At 37.7% G+C, this 22,247-nt stretch overlaps 1 protein-coding gene across 1 annotated transcript in view; it reads right to left on the bottom strand.

The window, feature by feature from the left end:
* Positions 1–22,247, bottom strand: part of LOC126267129 (tyrosine-protein phosphatase non-receptor type 23-like) — a 125,778-nt gene that overhangs the window by 4,905 nt on the left and 98,626 nt on the right. Inside the window, exons 6-7 of the mRNA XM_049972051.1 lie at positions 14,946–15,122; positions 11,349–11,590 (exon numbers count right to left, since the gene is read on the bottom strand). Coding sequence (XP_049828008.1) covers positions 11,349–11,590; positions 14,946–15,122 — 419 coding nt within the window. The remainder of the gene's footprint in view (positions 1–11,348; positions 11,591–14,945; positions 15,123–22,247) is intronic.

Here is a 22,247-nt window from a genome sequence, read left to right as displayed (position 1 = left end):
ACACACTAAATAATGGGGATGGAAAGAGACAAGAGTGTTACATGTCTATTAATATACAGGATAACTGTCATCCCTTTACCGAGGATGCAAAATGAATTTGTACGGACTTTAAAAGATAATATCTATGTAGTACCTTCAGATGTAGGAACTACTATAAATAAATATGTAGCATGACACTTTTTTAAGGATTTCACTAGTGTTGCTGTTGGAGTTGTAAGGCAATAAATAAAAGTCAAGATTATTGATAGAAAAAAGAAACAAAATTTTAAATTAATGTTACAAAACACAAAATGTTGTCAAATTTTAAATAAAATGGAGACATAGCTGTGGAACAGACTACCAAACTAACTAACAATTTTATGCACTCTTTATAAGTTCAAAATTTGTGGTGCACATGACATAGCATCTGGCAGACTTCACAGAGCAACAAACCCAGCTTCCTCAACTAGAATGTTGAAAAACTGTGCATATATAACACCAAATATTACCTAAAAGAATCCACTGAGGCATTTCAGTAGAATCGTCACACACAGCATTCTTAAAACAGCATAATTTTGATATTTTTGTAGGCATTTAATGAGACATTAGTAGAACAGTGAACTGTTTCCGAACATTGTGCAAGAAGATGAGGACTTCACACAAAAAATATGTGTTTTGATACACTGTATTCAATGCAGATCCAAACACATCTGAATGTGTAATGCCAACAATGTAGGAAAGGATGGATTGCTACTTACTACAAAGATGACACGTCAAGCTGCAGGGAGGAGCCTGTTTATGAGCCATCTAGAGGAACCCTCCTAGCCTCGCAAAATGTCAAACCCCTAGTCTAGTTCAGGTTCACTGATGAGATCTTCATGATCTCAACTCAGGGCCAAGACACCCTATCTTCATTCCTTCACAACCTCAATATCTTCTTTCCCACCTACTTCACCTGATCATCCTTACCCCAGTGGGAACCTTCCTAGACATTGACCTCCCCCTCTCTGATGGCTCCATTCACACCTCTGCCCACTTAAACCCAACAGCTACCAATAGTACCTGCATTTCATCAGCTGTCCTACCTTTCACACCAACAAATCCCTTCCATACAGCCTGGCCACCCAAAGTTGCCATATCTGCTATGACAAGTACTCTATTGCCCAGTATGCTGAGAGTCTCACCAACACCTTCACAAACAGGCACTACACACCAGACCTATTCACAAACAGATCTCCTATGCAATTCCTCCTCACATCTCCAATCCTCCCACCATCCCCAAGAAAAAGCCACAATGGGGTGCCCCCTTCATCATCCAATACCACCCCGGGCTGGAACAACTGAAACACATCCTTCACCAGGGCTTTCATTACATATCATCATGCCCTAAAACACGTGATATCCTACTCGAGATCCTTTCATTGCCTCCTAAAGCGGTTTTCTGTCATCCATCCAACCTCCACAAATCCTAGTCCATCCCTATGTCACTATGCCACTCTCACTCCCAGTCCTTTGCCACAAGAACCATATCCCTGTGGAAGACCCAGGTGCAAGACCATACCCCATCAAAGGCTGGCCACCTGTGAGAGCAGCCATGTCATATACCAGTTCTGCTGCAGTTAAATCACAGCTTTTTTATATTGATGTGACTACCAACCAGCTGTCCATCAGGATGAATGACCACTGCCAAACTGTGGCCAAGAGCAAAGTAGACCACCCTGTGCTACAACATGCAGCTGAACAAAGCACGCTTTATTTCAATGGCTGCTTCACTTCCCGAGCCAACTGGATCCTCCCCTCCGCCACCAGCTTTTCTGAACTGTGCAGATAGGAGTTATCCTTATGACACATTCTCTGCTCCCCTAATTATCCTGGCCCCAACTTACAGTAATATACTGCCCCACTCCTTCTATGCAACAGTTTCCAACCTCACTGTCCTATCATCTCCTACTCATTCTCTTCTCCTATCTCTCATTGTGTGCCACCCTCTGCCAAAGCACCTCTCCCTCCCACCCCCCTCATCTTTCCCCATGCCTCTCCTTTCTCACTTCGTTTTTCCCTATTTCCATGCTCTCCCCCCCCCCCCCCCCCCCCCCCCCCCATCTTTCCCCATGCCTCTCCTTTCTTACTCCATTTTCCCTGTTTCCATGCCCCACAGTCTCCTGATGTTGTGACTGTTGGCAGCCTAGTCCCTGCACGCTCTGCCAGTGTTCCTCTCTCCCTCCACATGTACATTGCTATCTCTTCCCTTCCCCATCCCTCATAGATTGCTGCTTTCAATCCACATGACAGCTGCATTCTGGGCTGAGCTGCCAGAGTCCGCAGTCATGTGTGCACAAGGTGTGCTTGCTTGTGTGAATGAATGGTGTGTGTTTCTTTTTCCTGGCGAAGGCTGTGGATGAACACTTATGTGTCAGTATCTTTTACTTGTGCCTGTTTGCAACTTAACATGTCGTCTTTACAATAAATACCAATCTACATTTTCCTGCATTGTTGATATTAAGACCTGGATTTCCATTGTTTGAACATGTAATATATTTGTCTTATGTCCCATTTCTACATGCATTAGAAATTATGAATTGTACTTTCAACTAAAAGTGTCACTGAGTCATACGAGCTTACATTCTTGACAAATTTCCAAATTAGTGGGTGGAACAATGAGACATGATTCAGTTTTCTCCAGATTTATCACCACTGGATTTCACCTATGTCAAACATCATACAAAATAAACTACACTGGCAGAGTTTCTGGTGTGAAATGACATACAGGGAGTGGACAAAAATATGAAATAATCATCAGAATGCATGACTGAACATAAATGCAGGTGCTAACCAAGCCTGGAGGTTGCACTGTTGTACTCAATTATGAACAGCATCTGTGCAATATCCTCAATACATTGCAAGTGCCAGTCATGGTCTGAACAGTGTTCTGTGTAGTTGTAAGAGCTAAGTGAATTCAAACATGGGCAAATTGCTGGTGCTCACATGGTGGGTGCTTCCATAATCAAGGTAGTCAAAATGTTTCAAGAGGCACCATATCGAAGATTCATATCATGTATCAGGGAAAACAGGAAAACATCATGACACACTTTCAGCTCCAAAATAACACAAATAGAGCTCCATAAGATGGGAACTGCAGGCTGAGCTGGAAATTCAAAACCACACATCAATGATGCAGATGCCTGAAACAAAAAAATGTAGTGCCATAGCCATAAAACCTGAACTATGAAGCAATGGAAGAATGTTACTTAGTCAGATGAATCTCATTTCACACTGATTCCAACTAGTGGTCAATTTCATATCCCAAGAGTGAAACATGGTGGAGGTTCCATGATGATTTGGGTAACCACAGTGTTTTATTCCATAGGCCCCATAGTTACTCCACAAGGTCATATTACTGCCAAGTATTATGTGACCAATTTGGCTGATCAGGTCCATGCCATGGTACAAACTTTGTTACCAATGATGGTGCTATGTTCCAAGACAACACAGCCCCTGTTCACACATCTTGCATCATCCAGGACTGATTTTGTGAGCATGAGGATGAAATGTCGCATCTCCCCTGGCTCCACAATTGCCAGATCTCAGTATTATTCAGCCTTTGTGGTCCACTTTGGAGAAAAGAGTGCACAATTGCTATCCACTTCCATAATCATTAACTGAACTTGACACTATTTTGCAGGAAGAATGGTATAAGATTCCTCTTATTATACAAGACCTGTATTTATCTATTTCAAGATGACTGGTAGCTATTTTGATGTCAATGGTTTTCCTGCACCATATTAGTCATAGAGGAAATGTGGTCGACATAGCAACTCAATATATAAAACTTGTACAATACATGTAAAACAGCCTTTGATTGCAAAACATTTTCATTAATTTTATGACCAGTTTCAATCTACCAATCATCACCAAATATGTCTATCACTCCAAAATAATCTATAATCCATACAAAACTTGTGATCTAATTTGGTGCCATGAATAGATGATGAAATTATGATAAACAATACTGTAAGGACCATCAGCAGTATTCTGATGGTGATCTTATACAATGGGTCATTTGTGTTTATTTATAATGCATCTAAACCACAAAACAACCTAGTACCAGTTCTATACCATTTGCTGCAATGCAAAGTGACAAGTGTGCTCTTTTAAAGCGGTCAACAATATCTCATCCAGTGAATCTAGTCATACTATTGACTGTCAACTGCTGAAACAGGAGTACATAGAGCATGGATAATAGATGTTTGTTATATGTCTTACTACAAACAGCAAAATTATAAGAAGACAGAATGCTTCCATGAGGTGAAATTGCAGGATTCCCAATACACATATTAACAGTAGGTGAAAGCTTTTCCTAGCTTTTGGAAAGTCAATTCATTTCTTATGGATGGAAGTGATATAGAACTGGGAAGGTTGGAGAGAAGGGACAGGTCACTCAGATCAAATGCAAGAGAGGCCCTACCCTTTTTTTATGCCTTTGATGGGACTTGAAGAATATAAAGTAATCTTCGACTGCAATTTTTTTTTTTTATGGCTGGTTTCAAACTACACTGACAGAAAAAAAATAACAACATCGAGAAGGAGTTGTGTGACAAAAAAATGTTGGTATTATGCAGACAGTATATCATGGAAGCCAGCCATGACCATAAACAAGATCTTAGACTGCACGAGGGAAGAGGAGTGGTGTGGGGGAAGAAGCCCTGTCTCCATCTTGACGGGCTACCATCCTACGTTCTGGGCTTAAACAAAAGCAGAACTGATATAATGGTTCTTAAGGATTGTTGTTTCCTTTTGTTGTGGTGAGAGTCATATTTGAATCCATTTATGCACCAAGAGTAGTCTCTTCACTCATTTCAAAATAAGAAGAGAAAAATGCACCAAGAGTAGTCTCTTCACTCATTTCAAAATAAGAAGAGAAAAAAAGCAATTCAAACACAAAGCAAATTGGAGCACACAAAGCATTTTGCAGTAGCTACAGCTCAACTGTTTGCTGTGGTTGGCAGGCATAGTTCAGGCCCAACTTCTACTGGTGTCTTACACAACCATAGTTCAAAACACGTCCCACCTAAAACTGCCATGATATAGCATCCAGATAACAGGTGTGTTTCCACATTTGAAAGATGTCTATTCAAATTTCACATGGGTCACATGAGAGTGGCACTAATAATACCACTATGATAATGCAAACCAGGTTTACTTTAAATACACACTGTAATGGTTGTGAGCATTAGTTACCTTTGAGACTGGGTGCGGTAAGTTGGTGTTCGTCAAGAATGCCTTCAACGCAACAACACTATTATCAAAACCTCACTGTGTTTGAACAAGGTTATGTAATATGGCAACGAGAAGCTGGATGTTTCTTCTGCAATACTGTAGAAAGACTTGGCAGGAATTTAGACTTGGCAGCAGTCATCATGAGAATGAACAGTCGCAAGAAGACCAGACTCTGGACGGCCACATTGCACTACTGAGATGGAAGACCACTGTGTTCAGCATATGGCTCTAGTGCATCATACTGCATCTGGAGCAACAATTTTATAACAGCATCTGACACCACAATGACACAATAAATTGTAACAAATTGGTTACTCAAGGACAGTTCCAAGCCTGAAACCCTGTAGCATGCATTTCACTGACCCCAAACCACCACCATCTGTGACTCGAGTGATGTCAAGCGAGAGCTCATTGGACAGCAGGGTGGAGGTTTGTTGTGTTTTCTGATGAAAGCTGGTTCTGCCTCAAAGCCAGTGATGGCTGTGTGTTGGTTAGAAGTAGATCAGTTGAGGACCTGCAACCAACCTGTCTGCATGCTAGACACACTGGACCTACACCTTGAGTTATCTTCCGGAGTGCGAGGAGCACTCTCAGGTTTATCGCCTGCACACTGACTGCAAATTTTTATGTCAGTCTGGTGATTTAGCCTCTTGTGCTGCCATTCATGAACAGCATTCTACAGGATGTTTCCCAACAGGATAACACTCATCCACCTACCACTCTTGTAACCCAACATGCTCTACAGTGTATACACATGTTGCCCTGGACTTCACGATCACCCGATCTGTCTCCAATTCAGCATATATAGAATATCAACAGATTACAACTGCACTGTTATCAACAAACAGCATTAACTGTCCCTGTACTGACCAAACAAATGCAAAAAGCATGGAACTCCATTCCACAAACTGGATGCTAACTCAGCTTTTCAGGATAACAAATGGGAAGCTGCAGTACAGAAAATGGCCCATACATCACCAGTGTGTGTGTGTGTGTGTGTGTGTGTGTGTGTGTGTGTGTGTATAAGTTATTTGCAAAAAAAGTATTGTATACCAGGAGTAAATTTAATGATTGTCTCCAACTAGAAATCTGTAAATATATGTGAATACGAATTAGCTTATTTTAAATTGATCTGATTTTGTAAATAATGATGATGTAAATAAAATAGAAAGAAACTTCCACATGGGAAAAATATATTAAAAACAAAGATTCCAAGACTTACCAAGCGGGAAAGCGCCGGCAGACAGGCACATGAACAAAACACACAAACACACACACAGAATTACGAGCTTTCGCAACTGGCAGTTGCTTCGTCAGGAAAGAGGGAAGGAGAGGGAAAAAATGAAAGGATGTGGGTTTTAAGGGAGAGGGTAAGGAGTCATTCCAATCCCGGGAGCGGAAAGACTTCCCTTAGGGGAAAAAAAGGACAGGTGTACACTCGCACACACACACACATATCCATCCGCACATACACAGACACAAGCAGACATATTTAAAGGCCCATATGTCTGCTTGTGTCTGTGTATGTGCGGATGGATATGTGTGTGTGTGTGTGTGTGCGAGTGTACACCTGTCCTTTTTTTCCCCTAAGGGAAGTCTTTCCGTTCCCGTGATTGGAATGACTCCTTACCCTCTCCCTTAAAACCCACATCCTTTCATTTTTCCCTCTCCTTCCCTCTTTCCTGACGAAGCAACTGCCAGTTGCGAAAGCTCGTAATTCTGTGTGTGTGTTTTGTTCATGTGCCTGTCTGCCGGCGCTTTCCCGCTTGGTAAGTCTTGGAATCTTTGTTTTTAATGAATTTGTAAATACTTTGAAATGTCCTATATCCTTGTAAAAAGAGACTTACGGATGAAAAATGCTACTACTACTATTTTGATCAGATAGATTATGATATTAAGTAAGTATCTTTCACGCTGATATCATCACAGAATTACTGACATTGAAATTTGTTTGTCAACTTTCCTGAAACAAGTGTTTCTGTAGCAGTAATGTTGGAATTTAGTGTACCTATGAAAAGTGTTTAGACTAGAAAATTTAATACACTGTTGTAAAGATACTAATTTTCTTCTTTAGTTCGGAATGGTTATCAGATTCACTTCACTGGAAGTCTGTATCTATTATTGTATACTAAAAATAAATCTGTGATTGGTTTCATCCCACCTTGTAAGGTTAAGCAGATTAACAATTAAATTAAAATAATAAGCTCAATTATGAATTAAAAATAAATTAACATGTGAATATACCATCACTAAGGTTGTACCGTTAACACTTCAGATTTGAACCACTATATCACTGCAAGTAAATGAATAATATTTTTAAAAAAACTCCTTTTTTATCAGGTTCACCCCAGCTACTGTTCACCTGTTTTGCCTGTAACATTACACTTTTAGCAAGTGATTTCTCCTTTTGATACAAAACACACACACATACACACACACACAAATTCAACATGACAAAGACAATTTACAAAATAAAATAAATCAATTTTGCCTGCTGACAAATAATACACCACAAAATTAAAAAATAACCAAATAACATAATGAACTAAAATAAACAACATGCTACGCAAACAGATAACACATCTGAACTGAATACATAAAACATCACAAATCTACAGAGAAAGAGAGAGAGAGAGAGAGAGAGAGAGAGAGAGAGAGAATGATGTAAAATATACACTGAAGTCAAATAGCACACTGAAGACAACTCAGCTACTGCTAGATGCTGGGGATGTCACTACATCCTCTTCCTTTGAAACCATAAGTTACACAATTCAAAGTATGCTCCATAGTTCAAAGTTCACTGCACTCACAGATTTTGTCATTAAGCTTTTACAGTTACCTGTTCCATTCCTTCTACTTAATCTTGTCCAGAGTGTTCTTGAAAGGTCAAAACCAGGAACTTGTTTGGTCACATCACTAATAAGGGATCTGTTATGTGGGGTTTACTTTGCCTTTGCTCCTGCCAATCCTTTTCTTCATCAAAAACTTCTAATCACTGGATTATTTCCCAGAGAGGTGTCCTTGACTTCAGTCAATTCTCTGCATGTAAATCATGAAGTATTGGGAGAACGCACTGGTCTAATATCTGCTTCCGCTCCTTTTTTGTCGCAGCTTTACATCTTATGCTTTGTGGTTGAATACTGGCTAGCAGTGGTAGCCAGGTTGTGGGGGGTCAGTTTCAGTCATCCAGTTATGATCTTCAATGATTCTTCAGCTCTTCACCAACTTTTTTGTGTGGTTGTTTATTGTTAATACTGGGGCTCAGTATTCAGCAGTACTATGTACCAGTACCAATGCTGATGTGTGCAATGTGTTTGTGTTACTTCCTAATGAGCTTCCTTCCAATTTTTGCTAGTATAGAATTTCTGGATTACAGTTTCTGATTCACTTATTCTAGATGGTGCCTGTATGAAAGTGTACAATCAAGTTTAACTCCTAAGTATTTGAGATTTTTTCATGTTTAATTGGCTCTGTTGAGTTTAAGGCTGAGATTCCTGTTAGCTTCTTTGTTATTGAGATGAAAAACAATACTTGCAGATTTAAAAGGATTTGGTTTCAAGAGCCATCTGGTATAACACTTATAAAAAGTATGTAGATCACTATTCAGAGTAGCTTCTAGCTATTCAAATGACTGACTGTGTGGCAATAGCTATCACCGGCATAGGCAAATTTATGTGACTGTGTCTGGGGTAAATCCAATATATAAAAGTTGATAAGTAAGGGGACAAGCACTGAGCCTTGAGGTAGGCCATTGTAAAATGTTCTGACGCTGCTTATCTTATCTCTAGACACTCTGAAAGTTCTCTCCAAAAGCAAATATTTCATGGTTTTTCAGTGTTTGCTTGCATCTGATGACTTTTGCAAGTTTACCTACAAGCCCTTGGATCCAAACTGTGTCATACACTGACTGTAGAAACAGTAGCACTATTCCTGTCTTCACTGCATCTTGCAAGCCTCTTTCTACATATGTGGTCTGCAACAATTATTGTTAACAGTAGCTTCTATTCTTCCTGAAAGCAGCTTGTTTACAGCAGCACATTTTCGAAATGTAACATTAAAAGGGTAATATCCTCTCGAACAGTTATTAGGTTGTACATAGTAGAGAGAGGACTAAAGTGCTTTGGATCATCTGCTGTTCCCCCTAGTTTAAGTATCGCAGTCGCCTTTACCTCCTTCCATAATTTTATTCTAAAGATAAGTCATTTAAATATAGAGGGCTTCATCAATACAGAAGGAACAGTTCTCACAAATGTCCTCAGAAAAGAAGAAGTAAAAGTGACTGCCCTAAAGGAAAGTTGTCTAACAAAAGACACTGTCTCAATATGTCAAATCCCACTTTTCTCTGTGGTAACATACCAAGGACACAAAAAAACACACGAAGATATAAAGAAGTATTCAGCAATTCTTTGTAATTTGAATTTTCACTTTCTACATTATACTGTAGGCAATGATTACATCTTCTACGAGTATCTTGTAAGAAAATGTTGGCAGATATTAGACTTTTTGTAGGTCAGGATGATCTGAAAGAGTGACAAATTGTTGCAAAATACAGGAAGAATAACAAAAAAATCTATGCATGGTACCACGACTGGCAGCGAACTGCAAATTCAATGATGTTTTATATCCAGGAACATTTAAATTTGTTTTGAACACAGATGGTACATCACTAGAATCAAACTATAATAATCAAGTATCTAAAGCAAGTGCTCAAAGAAATACAATATGGGATGAGTATCGGAAAGTAAGTGTCGACTAAGATCCTCTGATACAATCCTTAGAAGACATATCTTAATCTGTACAGGAAGTAGCTTACATAACTGATTTAGACAGTAAGAGTATAGTTCATACAGTTGGGATCCTCCAAAAAGATGAGTGAGTAGCTGCAGAAGTTACACAAAAGTACAGTCAGGAGTTCATTTAACCAGAGGCAAGATAAATGGTCGGTCAAGGAACCAGTCACTACTATTGGCATGCTTATCATGTAGACCTCAATCAGAGTAACAAAGTGATCAACACTCAAGAATGGGAGGTAGCAATATAATTGGTTCAGGTTTCTCAGTTTACAGAATATGGTTGACGCAACAACAACCGAGAGGTTCTGGTTCTGATATATTCACATGCTGCCCATAAATGTGCATTATTGGGTTTGCTTAGAAGGTTGATAATAGCCTTATGAATTTTCTGCTCACTTTTGCAAATTAGTTTACAACACATCACCATGTAAAATAAACATGGCACATGGTGAAGCAGTGCAAACAATGAAAACAAATCCTGAGTGTTATGTTACCAGCTGAAAACCGTCTGCAGCTGCGTACGGCAACTGACGCCTGAGGTAGCAGTGTGACATGACAGTAGTGATCACAATAGAAAGCAAGTCCAAGCACATTCTCTGATTGGCTGTTGCTATGATAGCTGTCTTGTAAACTAGCTGTCAATCACTTCACTATTCTGATCCAGGTAGAAGTATTGCAGTGGTAGAAATAGAGAAATAAGGTAACATATAAAAGTATGGACATAATTTGAAGTGATATTGATACAATCAGTATTGTCAGAAACATATACAGCACTTGGTGGCATAAAGGAAACTACTGTAGAGACACATATTATATATACTATCTAGAGTATAAATTAAGATTTTGCATGCAGCTCTACCATTCACATCATGAACTAAAGATGAAGTCAACATTGATTTGGGGCATCTACATATTAATTTCAATGTATCAATTTGATAAGTCTTATGGATTGTGAAATATGATAACTGTCATTTTGAAACATGCCATGCTGAAGTTAGTAGCCCACTTTCTTAATTTCTTTAACTGGATTATAACACTAACAGACTTTACTTGTGTGACTAAAAACCAAAGGAAAATAAATGAAATTGAGTGGCTATAATGCTGGTATCAGTGGGTATTCTTTGTTGCCAAGCAGGTGCCGTTGTACATTTACTAATAAATACAACAGCTGAAAACTGTATTTCAATTGCCAAATGGCTATTAATGAAAGGCCTTTTTTAAAAGACATATAACCAACACTAACTATGGAGCTCTATGTCCATTTCAAGCAGAATGCACACTTTTATGCCATCATATTACCTGGATAATGAAGATACTTCATGTGCTTTTATCGGCATTAAACGAGCAAATATGTCAGATCCTGTTACTTCTGGATCACTAACATTAAACATAATGCCTTTTACAAGAGGTGCACCTTTAACCTCTGAAAGAATGTCCAAGGGTGGGACCTCTTCACGATACATAATCTCATTTTCATTTTTCGCTGCCCTTTTCTTTCCTTCCACAACATCATATGTGAACGTTAAGGCTTCATTTATTGCCTGTGTAAGAAAGAATAGTCTATTTAAGATATAGCAGTTAATCAGCACCTATCCCATGACAACATAAATACTTAAAACACTAAGAAAAGCAAAAAAAAAACAGAAAACCAACAAATTATGAGAAGAACTGATGACCAGTAATTACCTTCGGAAACCAAAATCTATAATACTGCTGACAGACAATCCAAACATAAAAGTAAAAGCAAAGTGGAATATTATGAAAAGGGAAAGAGGGGAAAACAAAATTATATGCACAAATATAGAAATTAAACACTATAATGAATTGATATCTAACTCTGAAGCTGTGAAGAACATAATCAACAAATTCTTTTTGAGCATTGCCAAAAAATTGGTGAATAATAATCCAAATACGAAACAGAACCAGCAAACCAGAAAAATCATACACAGACAGAGTCAATATTCATTACTACAATCATTATAAAGGATGTTGCAAAAGCCATCAAAGAGTTGAAAAATTCTTATTAAGCTGGAATTGATGGTATTCTAGCAACTATCATCTAAGGTTGTATGTATAATATTGCTGAACCACTAACTCATCTCTGTTACTGGTCTTTCCTGGCAGGTACTTTCCCAGAAGCACTGAAACATTCTAAAGCAATCCTTGTTTTCAAAAAAAGCGATGATAAGGACATGAACAACTATGACCTATCATAATTTCATCCTTTTTTTCTAAGGTATTTGGAAAAATTGTACATAATAAACTGACTGGCTTCATAGATAAAAAAAAAGTTTACTGCGTTTAACCCAACATGGATATAAAAACAATAAATTTACAGAAACGGCAGTATATGACTGCATTAATATGATACTAGATCTGTTACATACAATACAACCCAATAAAGATTTTTGACACAGCGGACACAAAATATGGCTGGAAAAAATTGAACAGTATGGTATCAGAGAGCATGCAAACAAATGAACTAACTCATTTTTAAGCAATCACACACAGAAAGTCGGCACAAAATACACTAACAAACAACCAACTTCAATAACTGAAATCCCACCTAGTACTAAAACTGTTAAACAGGGAGTGACACAGTACTGGGATCTCTACAATTCATACTGTATATTAATGACCTGAATCTGAATGTAGATGAACACACAACTATAATATCTGCACATGACACAACTGTACTCCTCAAAGGGGAGAACACAAATGCAGTTCAGTAAATTGTTAACTTGGTTACTGAACATCTCAGCAGCTGGGCTACAATCAACAATTAATCAACAAAACTAAAAAGACAGTTTGCGTGAACTTTTACTCTTAAAAAAATGCAAGAAAACCCCTCTCAACCACTTGTGACAGAAAAAAACCAACCAACTGTTATTAATGGAGTACTCAAATTCCTAGTCTGCGGGTACAAGATAACCTGAAAGGGAATAAACATACTGAAAAAGTAAATATCAGAATAAATACTGGCTGCTATGCACTGAATGTGCTGAAATAATGTGATAGCCAAAAAACAGTAAAACATACATACTACATGTACATACAGGTCCACCTAAAATGTGAGGTGATATTCTGGGGAAATTCTACAACTGTCCTGAGCACTTTCAGAATCCAGAAAAGAGGTATGAGGATCATTAATGGAAGCAAACTCTAACAAACTCATCTTCATGAAGCTGGAGATCCTACCACTGCTCTGTCTATAGATTCCTGAGACTGTAAATTTTTAAATAATCCCATAGTGACAACTAAATCCAACTCAAGAAAAATAGTGGAATACACAAACACAACATCAGAATAAACTCAAATCTGCATGTATTATGTAAAAACACTGAACTTTGTCAAAAGGGACATTTCACATGGGCCTCCATCTGTTCAAGAAGCTTCCCCCATATATGCAGCCAACTGAAGTTAACATTCAATTCAGTAAAGCCATGAAGTCCTACTTGCTGTATCACTGTTTTTACTCTGTAAAAGAATACCTAGAAAAGTAATCTTGCTGGTAATGTTTAAATGTAAAACATGGACTATGCAGTGAACAACATTTAGTTAATCTTTTGCAATGTACTAGACTAGTCAGCACCATGTAGGTGCACAGTTGTGTGTGTGTGTGTGTGTTGTGTTATTTTACTCTATCTCATCAAAGGATAACTCCAAAAGCTAGCAAATTTTCTCTCTTTTGTATGTACCTGTCAACAACTCAATGAGTCTGGTGTTTGGTGGGTGGTCTACTTTAATCCTAAAGCATTTATATTCTATAAGAATTTTCCTACAACATTTAAGTTGCAATGTATTATGATACCATAATCTACCCACAATATATGTTAACAATGTTAGCAAATTTCCTCCAACATTTGTAATACACTGTGTACTACCAGATCACATGGCTTAAAAAGTAAACAAATAGACATATATAAAAGTATAAGTATCAGGGACACATTATGTTACCTTCAAAAACTATGTCTTCCTCCATCGGGGAGGATGAGGGATGTGTTGCGGAAGGTGAGAGAGACCCACAAGTAGTGAAGACAAGACTCAGAAAGCAAGTGGCTACTGCCTACCTTTGCAATATATGGAATATTTACATTTATACATGTCTACAGGACATTCCTTAAGCTTTGATGATAAGTTTCTCTTCTTGTAGGTTAATAATTTATCAGACACATTGCATATGTGGTAAGTGTAAGACAAACTCTTGAAGCTGACACTTTGCAATAAGCATAAAATAATTAGGTCAGACATACAATTTATCAGTTCATAAAGACATATTGAAAAAAAAAATTGTTTGTGGGTACATCCACTGTGATGTACATTAAGTGGAATATCTGTGACTTGACCAAAGACTTGAGCGCATTCTTAGCTTCCGAGCAGAGCAGATGTGTATGTTTTACTGTAAATGATCATGCTCATAAGCATTATTATTGTTTCTTACTACATCACACCTCTACTATATCACACCTGCTGTATACTCTCACAACATGTTGATGTTTGAGATGTTTTTCTATATTTACATAGTTTATCACTCATTGAACCAAAGCCAGATTTTTAAAAAAAAAAAAAGCCATGCAGTTAAGTTTAGCTGCTTAGGTTAATAATACTTTCATATTTAACAAGGAAATGTCCAGGGTGGAATAACAACAGTATTATGAAAAGGATAGACTACTACTCACCATATAGAGGAGATGCTGAGTCACAGACAAATGCAATAAAAAGATTGCTATACATTTTACCTTTCAGCAAAAGGGCCTTTTGTGAAGTAGGAAACAGACAAATTTTCACACACACACACACACACACACACACACACAATGACCACGTCTCTGTTGCTGGTGAGTAGTAATCTGTACTTTTCATAATATTGTTGACACTTTAATATATACCACATACCTCAATATTATCCATTCCTTTTGAAAGTCTGACAGCTTCTTCTAATTTCTCTGATGCTGCTTGGTAAAAAGTAACTCGTTCGCCCATTTTCTGCTGTTCTTCAGCCTGCTGACCATGGTACAGTAGAGAGATACATGTGTGGTACACCATTTTGAATCTCGCATAACGTTTCCAATTCTGTAGCAAATTAAATAATAAAAAAATTGTTATTGAGCAGAGAATAAAATATAAAAGTAATTAAATAGGAATTTATAGAAAATGACTATCCAAGTCTTCGTTTTCACATCAATTCATATTTTATTTATTACAAATACAAAATATAATTTATTGTCATCATGTGAACAATAAAAATAATCATATGAAGTACAAAAAAAAGTTAAAATCAAACAATAGAAATTCCTGGATGGAATATCTACAATGTAAGGACTGCTACTTAACCATAAAGATGACACATTCAGCTGAAGACAGGCACAACTAAAAGACACACATTCGCTTTTGGCCACAGTCTTCGTCAGAAACACACACACACACACACACACACACACACACACACACACACACACACAAGCAATTGCAAGCACACCTCATGCACACATGACCAACATCTGTAGCAGCTCAGACCAGAAGATAAGAAAAAGTTATGACCATGTTCTTTTATCTGTTGTCCTACAATTCCAAGTAATTTTATGATGTGTCAGTACAAGCAGCTAATTTATTATAATACGCGGAACTTTCACTGACACACAATATGCAGAATACAAGTGTATGTCAATACACAGTGAAATAAATCAATTGTCATCTTAATTTCATTTCCAAAATGACATCAAGAGTTCTGAGTAAATGTCATTTTTATGGCATTTTACTGTACAAGATGATATGCAGACTCACCAACAAATAATGTAAACACCACTGATGGAATATATATGACAGACTCAAAGCCTAAGGACATCATTTTCTGTTATACAAGTGGTGACACTGTAATAGACTTAATACAGTTAAATTATTTGCCAGTGCAATTCCGTATGGTATCGAAGATACAATTGACATATTAGTAACACACTAACTTAATTTATATCCAGTAAACTTGTCACTTCATTGTACACATCATTTTGTATAAAGCGTATCTGAGATTATAAACCTTACTACAGTGACATCAACCACTTTCTTATATTGTTCTCATTCTTTTCATTAAAAATGAATGTGGGTATTGTTGGCTTCTTCTTTTAGAGTTATCATTCATATAAAAATTAAAAGACAGCTATGAAATAACACTATGTATTCTATATGGTATCCAGGAATTAGGAGTGAATATTAAAGTGGTATAGAACGTACAAAATTTATTGGATTTACTTTTTTTCTTCTTTTACTAACACATTAAGCATTAAGTAATTCCTCTCATTTATGAATGAAAAATTATATCCTCCATACAACCACCCAAGGCCACAAAGCAACAAGCAACGCATTCACTGACATTCTCGATGACATGTTCACAAACATCTGGTGGGATGTCATTAATAACCCTTTTAATTTCATGCTTCAGTTGATGCACTGTTTGTGGTATGCTCACGTACACTTTTGATTTCACAAATCCCCATCAAAAAATGTAACACAGCATAAGACTGCATGATCTCGCAGGCCATTCCTGGTTGTCATGCACAGAGATAACTTTTTGAGGAAACTTTTCATTCAGTAGAACAATTGTTTCACAGAATGTGTGACATGTCACACCATCTTGTTGAAACTTAAAACTGTCATTTTCACCAATATGAGGGAAAATTCGATCATCTTTTTTTTTATTAAAAAAAAAAGTTCTCATTTTCCACCTGTCGAGCCAAGACCCATCAAGCAAATCGATGTCTCTTACCCCGATCTGCAGGCTTCAGCTCTTGTGTAAGTTGACTCTTGTACACAAGCATTTTCAGATCTTTTGAAAGGACTTCTGCAGTGAACTTGGTGAGCTTGTCGGCAAATTGATTTTCTGGGGCTTACAGTCACACTGACATGTGTTTTCTTGTATTTGAACAGAATGTGGTCATCCTGTTTTCTAGAGATTTGAAGCAGAACCCATGGCCTCAAACTTACGGATCAACTTCTGAACTGATGATTCGGTTAGAGCATCATTATGTCTGTCACACGCTATTCACAAACTGTTGCTGTAGGACTTTCACTGTTTTTGTAGTAACTTTCTATCACATGGATATGTTGCTCAGTGGGCATTTGCTCCAAGATGAAAATAAACATCAAGCAACAATGCTCACCATACGAAAGCTATCAGGCTACTAATGGGAAGGATCACAGATAACAAACACAAAAAAAAACACAGCTGCCAATTGTCGTATGATGAAATGGCACAAAATTTAAATGCAAATTCCCAGACACCCAGTAAAAGATATGGTCAGAATTAACATGACACAGTTACGGCAAACTCCTGTGGCACAAGAATATAGTGCAACAAATGTCTTTAATCTAAAGCCTGAAATAAGTTCTGCAGAAATTTTTACGAAGTCTCAGACGGTGTTCAGGAAAGATAGATTAGGCAGAATTGGTGGTGGAGTGTTTGTGTCTGTCAGTAGTGGTTTATCTTGTAGTGAAGTCGAAGTAGTTACTCCGTGCGAATTGGTATGGGTGGAGGTTATACTTAACAGCCGAATTAAGTTAATAATTGGCTCCTTCTACCGACCCCCAGACTCCGATGATACAGTCGCGGAACAGTTCAGAGAAAGTTTGAGTCTCGTAACAAATAAATACCCCACTCATACGGTTATAGTTGGTGGGAACTTCAACCTACCCTCGGTATGTTGGCAAAAATACTTGTTCAAAACCGGTGGTAGACAGAAAACGTCTTCCGAGATTGTCCTAAATGCATTATTTCGAGCAGTTAGTCCACGAACCCACGCGAATTGTAAATGGTTTCGAAAACACACTTGACCTCTTAGCCACAAACAATCCAGAGCTGATAGAGAGCATCATGACTGATACAGGGATTAGTGATCACAAGGTCATTGTAGCTAGGCTCAATACCATTTCTTCCAAATCCATCAGAAACAAACACAAAATAATTTTATTTAAAAAAGCGGATAAAGTGCCACTAGAAGCCTTCCTAAAAGACAATTTCCATTCCTTCCGAACTGACTATGCGAATGTAGACGAGATGTGGCTCAAATTCAAAGATATAGTAGCAACAGCAATTGAGATATTCACACCTCATAAATTGGTAAGAGATGGAACGGATCCCCCGTGGTACACAAAAAAGGTCCGAACGCTGTTGCAGAGGCAACGGAAAAAGCATGCGATGTTCAGAAGAACGCGAAATCCCGAAGATGGGCTAAAATTTACAGACGCGCGAAATTTGGCACGTACTTCGATGCGAGATGCCTTTAATAGGTTCCACAACGAAACATTGTCTCAAAATTTGGTAGAAAATCCGAAGAAATTCTGGTCGTATGTAAAGTACACAAGCGGCAAGACGCATTCAATACCTTCGCTGCGCAGTGCCGATGGTACTGTTATCGACGACTGTGCCGCTAAAGCGGAGTTATTGAACGCAGTTTTCCGAAATTCCTTCACCAGGGAAGACGAATGGAATATTCCAGAATTTGAAACACGAACATCTGCTAGCATGAGTTTCTTAGAAGTAGACACCTTAGGGGTTGCGAAGCAACTCAAATCGCTTGATACGGGTAAGTCTTCAGGTCCAGATTGTATACCGATTAGGTTCCTTTCAGATTACGCTGATACTATAGCTCCCTACTTAGCACTCATATACAACCGCTCGCTCACCGATAGATCTGTACCTACAGATTGGAAAATTGCGCAGGTCGCACCAGTGTTCAAGAAGGGTAGTAGGAGTAATCCATTTAACTACAGACCTATATCATTGACATCGGTTTGCAGTAGGGTTTTGGAGCATATACTGTATTCAAACATTATGAATCACCTCGAAGGGAACGATCTATTGACACGTAATCAGCATGGCTTCAGAAAACATCGCTCTTTTGCAACGCAGCTAGCTCTTTATTCGCACGAAGTAATGGCCGCTATCGACAGGGGATCTCAAGTTGATTCCGTATTTCTAGATTTCCGGAAAGCTTTTGACACCGTTCCTCACAAGCGACTTCTAATCAAGCTGCGGAGCTATGGGGTATCGTCTCAGTTGTGCGACTGGATTCGTGATTTCCTGTCAGGAAGGTCGCAGTTCGTAGTAATAGACGGCAAATCATCGAGTAAAACTGAAGTGATATCAGGTGTTCCCCAGGGAAGCGTCCTGGGACCTCTACTGTTCCTGATCTATATAAATGACCTGGGTGACAATCTGAGCAGTTCTCTTAGACTGTTCGCAGATGATGCTGTAATTTACCGTCTAGTAGGGTCATCCGAAGACCAGTATCAGTTGCAAAGCGATTTAGAAAAGATTGCTGTATGGTGTGTCAGGTGGCAGTTGACGCTAAATAACGAAAAGTGTGAGATGATCCACATGAGTTCCAAAAGAAATCCGTTGGAATTCGATTACTCGATAAATAGTACAATTCTCAAGGCTGTCAATTCAACTAAGTACCTGGGTGTTAAAATTACGAACAACTTCAGTTGGAAGGACCACATAGATAATATTGTCGGGAAGGCGAGCCAAAGGTTGCGTTTCATTGGCAGGACACTTAGAAAATGCAACAAGTCCACTAAAGAGACAGCTTACACTATACTCGTTCGTCCTCTGTTAGAATATTGCTGCGCGGTGTGGGATTGACGGAGGACATCGAAAGGGTGCAAAAAAGGGCAGCTCGTTTTGTATTATCACGTTATAGGGGAGAGAGTGGCAGATATGATACACGAGTTGGGATGGAAGTCATTACAGCATAGACGTTTTTCGTCGCGGCGAGACCTTTTTACGAAATTTCAGTCACCAACTTTCTCTTCCGAATGCGAAAATATTTTGTTGAGCCCAACCTACATAGGTAGGAATGATCATCAAAATAAAATAAGAGAAATCAGAGCTCGAACAGAAAGGTTTAGGTGTTTGTTTTTCCCGCTCGCTGTTCGGGAGTGGAATAGTAGAGAGATAGTATGATTGTGGTTCGATGAACCCTCTGCCAAGCACTTAAATGTGAATTGCAGAGTAGTCATGTAGATGTAGATGTAGATGTAATCAACTAGAATTAAACTTGCTGAAATTAAACATGAGTTAGTGGGATGGAATCAGTGGCAATCTACTGGTATGAAATATTAGTGGAAACTATTTGGAAATGGTGAACAAGCTGTCGAACTCTGATTTTTTTTTTTCTTTTTGAGTACTGGTATGACATAAATTTTCATTTGTCATAAAATATTCATTATTACTTTATTTCCTTCCAGTGACTGATAAAACAACTTTCTGTGCAGTTAATATCTTATATCTGATTAATATTCATTTGCAACATTTCCATCTACCCAACAAATATATCTTACCATCCTCCATTACTCTAACAATACAACTGTCCATATACATCCTCATAATCAACTGATTTACTCTGATTTTCTAAATAACAGCAGAACAACTTACACAAAAACTGTTTCATTTTGTAAGATGCAAAGAAGCGGGCAAACTTTTCAATATGAACTGTCTGATACCAAGCGTGTGTTTTTGTAATGTCTAACACACTTCCAGTTTTGAAACATGCAATATCCTTCCATTAATGATGTATTCGATACAATTTAGATCATAGCTGTTGCAACATTATCTTTCAGTCAAAGGTAATTTTCCTCGTTTATGATTTTTACATCATAGTTAAACATAAAATTTCATAACATAAGTCTATTCCTTCATTTTTAAAGACATGAACAACAACAGGAATAAGTAGGTCCTAATTACATTTATTAGCTTTAGTTTTTGTTTTATTTCCTCTAAGTAGTACAGAATGAAAAGTTAGAGATGTTTCAAAAATATTACAATCATAACTGTAGGAATAACAATCATAATTTATTATTCATCATCTCAGGTAGGCCTTCTTGACTGAAATAAATTAAGTAAATTCACTGGAAATAATGTATTTAAAGCAAGGTACTTAAAATTAAGAATATAAACAAAGACTGCATAAGCCATTCACCCCAGAAAGTTGAATACCAAAAACAAAATTAAATTAAAAGGAAAAGGCCAATATATATTGTAACACATAAATTGAAAAGTCAGGAAACATACGCAAGTAATTTAACCAATACCTATTTTGAAACTTGTAAAACATGTCATTGTTCTGGCACATATGTGAAGTTATAAACAGCATGAAAGAGCACCAAGTTAGCCAGTTCTGTTTGTTTGTTCTTTCTCAGTTATTTCTTTCAGTTATTATGAAGCATTACTATGTATATGACACACTCAGTTGTTAACTTATCTCTTCTGGCAACTTCTTTTGTGAACAGTTCTTTGTAACTCAAGACTGTTTTATCAACATGTTTCTGGATAAAACACTGGAATAAATTGTGTGATGAAGAGCCAAACTGTATTCCAGTACTTTATGCCAATAGACCCGGATGTTTCACAGTATTACTTATGAAGGGCAAAGCCATCCTCTGGCTGGCTGCTACCAAAGAAAGACAAGTAAATTCAGTAATTGCATATAATGCATTTATTGTGAACATTGTTCATTAAATGCAGCATCAGGGTTAATCACCATGTTTGCACAATAAAACAATCTGATATTAAGGGCTGATGTTAGTTAGTTGTGTTAGGACTTCCAGTGGAAAAATTCTTTTTTCAATTACTCTAATGCCCTTTAAGTACTCTAACACCCTTTAAATTTAAATTTTATCATCATCTTTATCATCATCATCATCATCATCAAGCACTTGCTACATTTCTTACTTTAAACCACATTAGTAAAGAAGCAGATGACCCAATCGTAAGATAACAGGCACACCTGCCACTTAAATTAGAATTCCTGTATGAGTAAATGTCAAACTTATCCACTCCACACTCCATTGGTACCTAAATACAATATTTCAAAACCTGCTGCTCCTGAGTAGCCTCTTGGAATTTACTGCCGTGAACAAGAACACGTTAAATTTATGATACTGTCTCTGATATTCCACTGTACTCTGCCACAACTGTCTACTCTGAAATACATTGCTGTTCAACATTCAGCAGTGACAGAATGAGTTATGTACTGTTAGCACATTTCATATTTGCATGGAAATAGAAAGTAATGCAGACCACGGGTTATCCTAAACAAATGGTCAATATTTAGTGCTACGCAATATGTGTTAGTTTTGGCAGCAAAGATAATATCGAAGATTTTTATAGATACTTCTGTCAGTAAAGCACTAATACAAGAAAAT

Source organism: Schistocerca gregaria, chromosome 4 (assembly GCF_023897955.1).
Source record: "Schistocerca gregaria isolate iqSchGreg1 chromosome 4, iqSchGreg1.2, whole genome shotgun sequence".
NCBI classification, from domain to species: Eukaryota; Metazoa; Arthropoda; class Insecta; order Orthoptera; family Acrididae; genus Schistocerca; species Schistocerca gregaria.
This window is presented reverse-complemented; position numbering and strand designations above follow the sequence as displayed.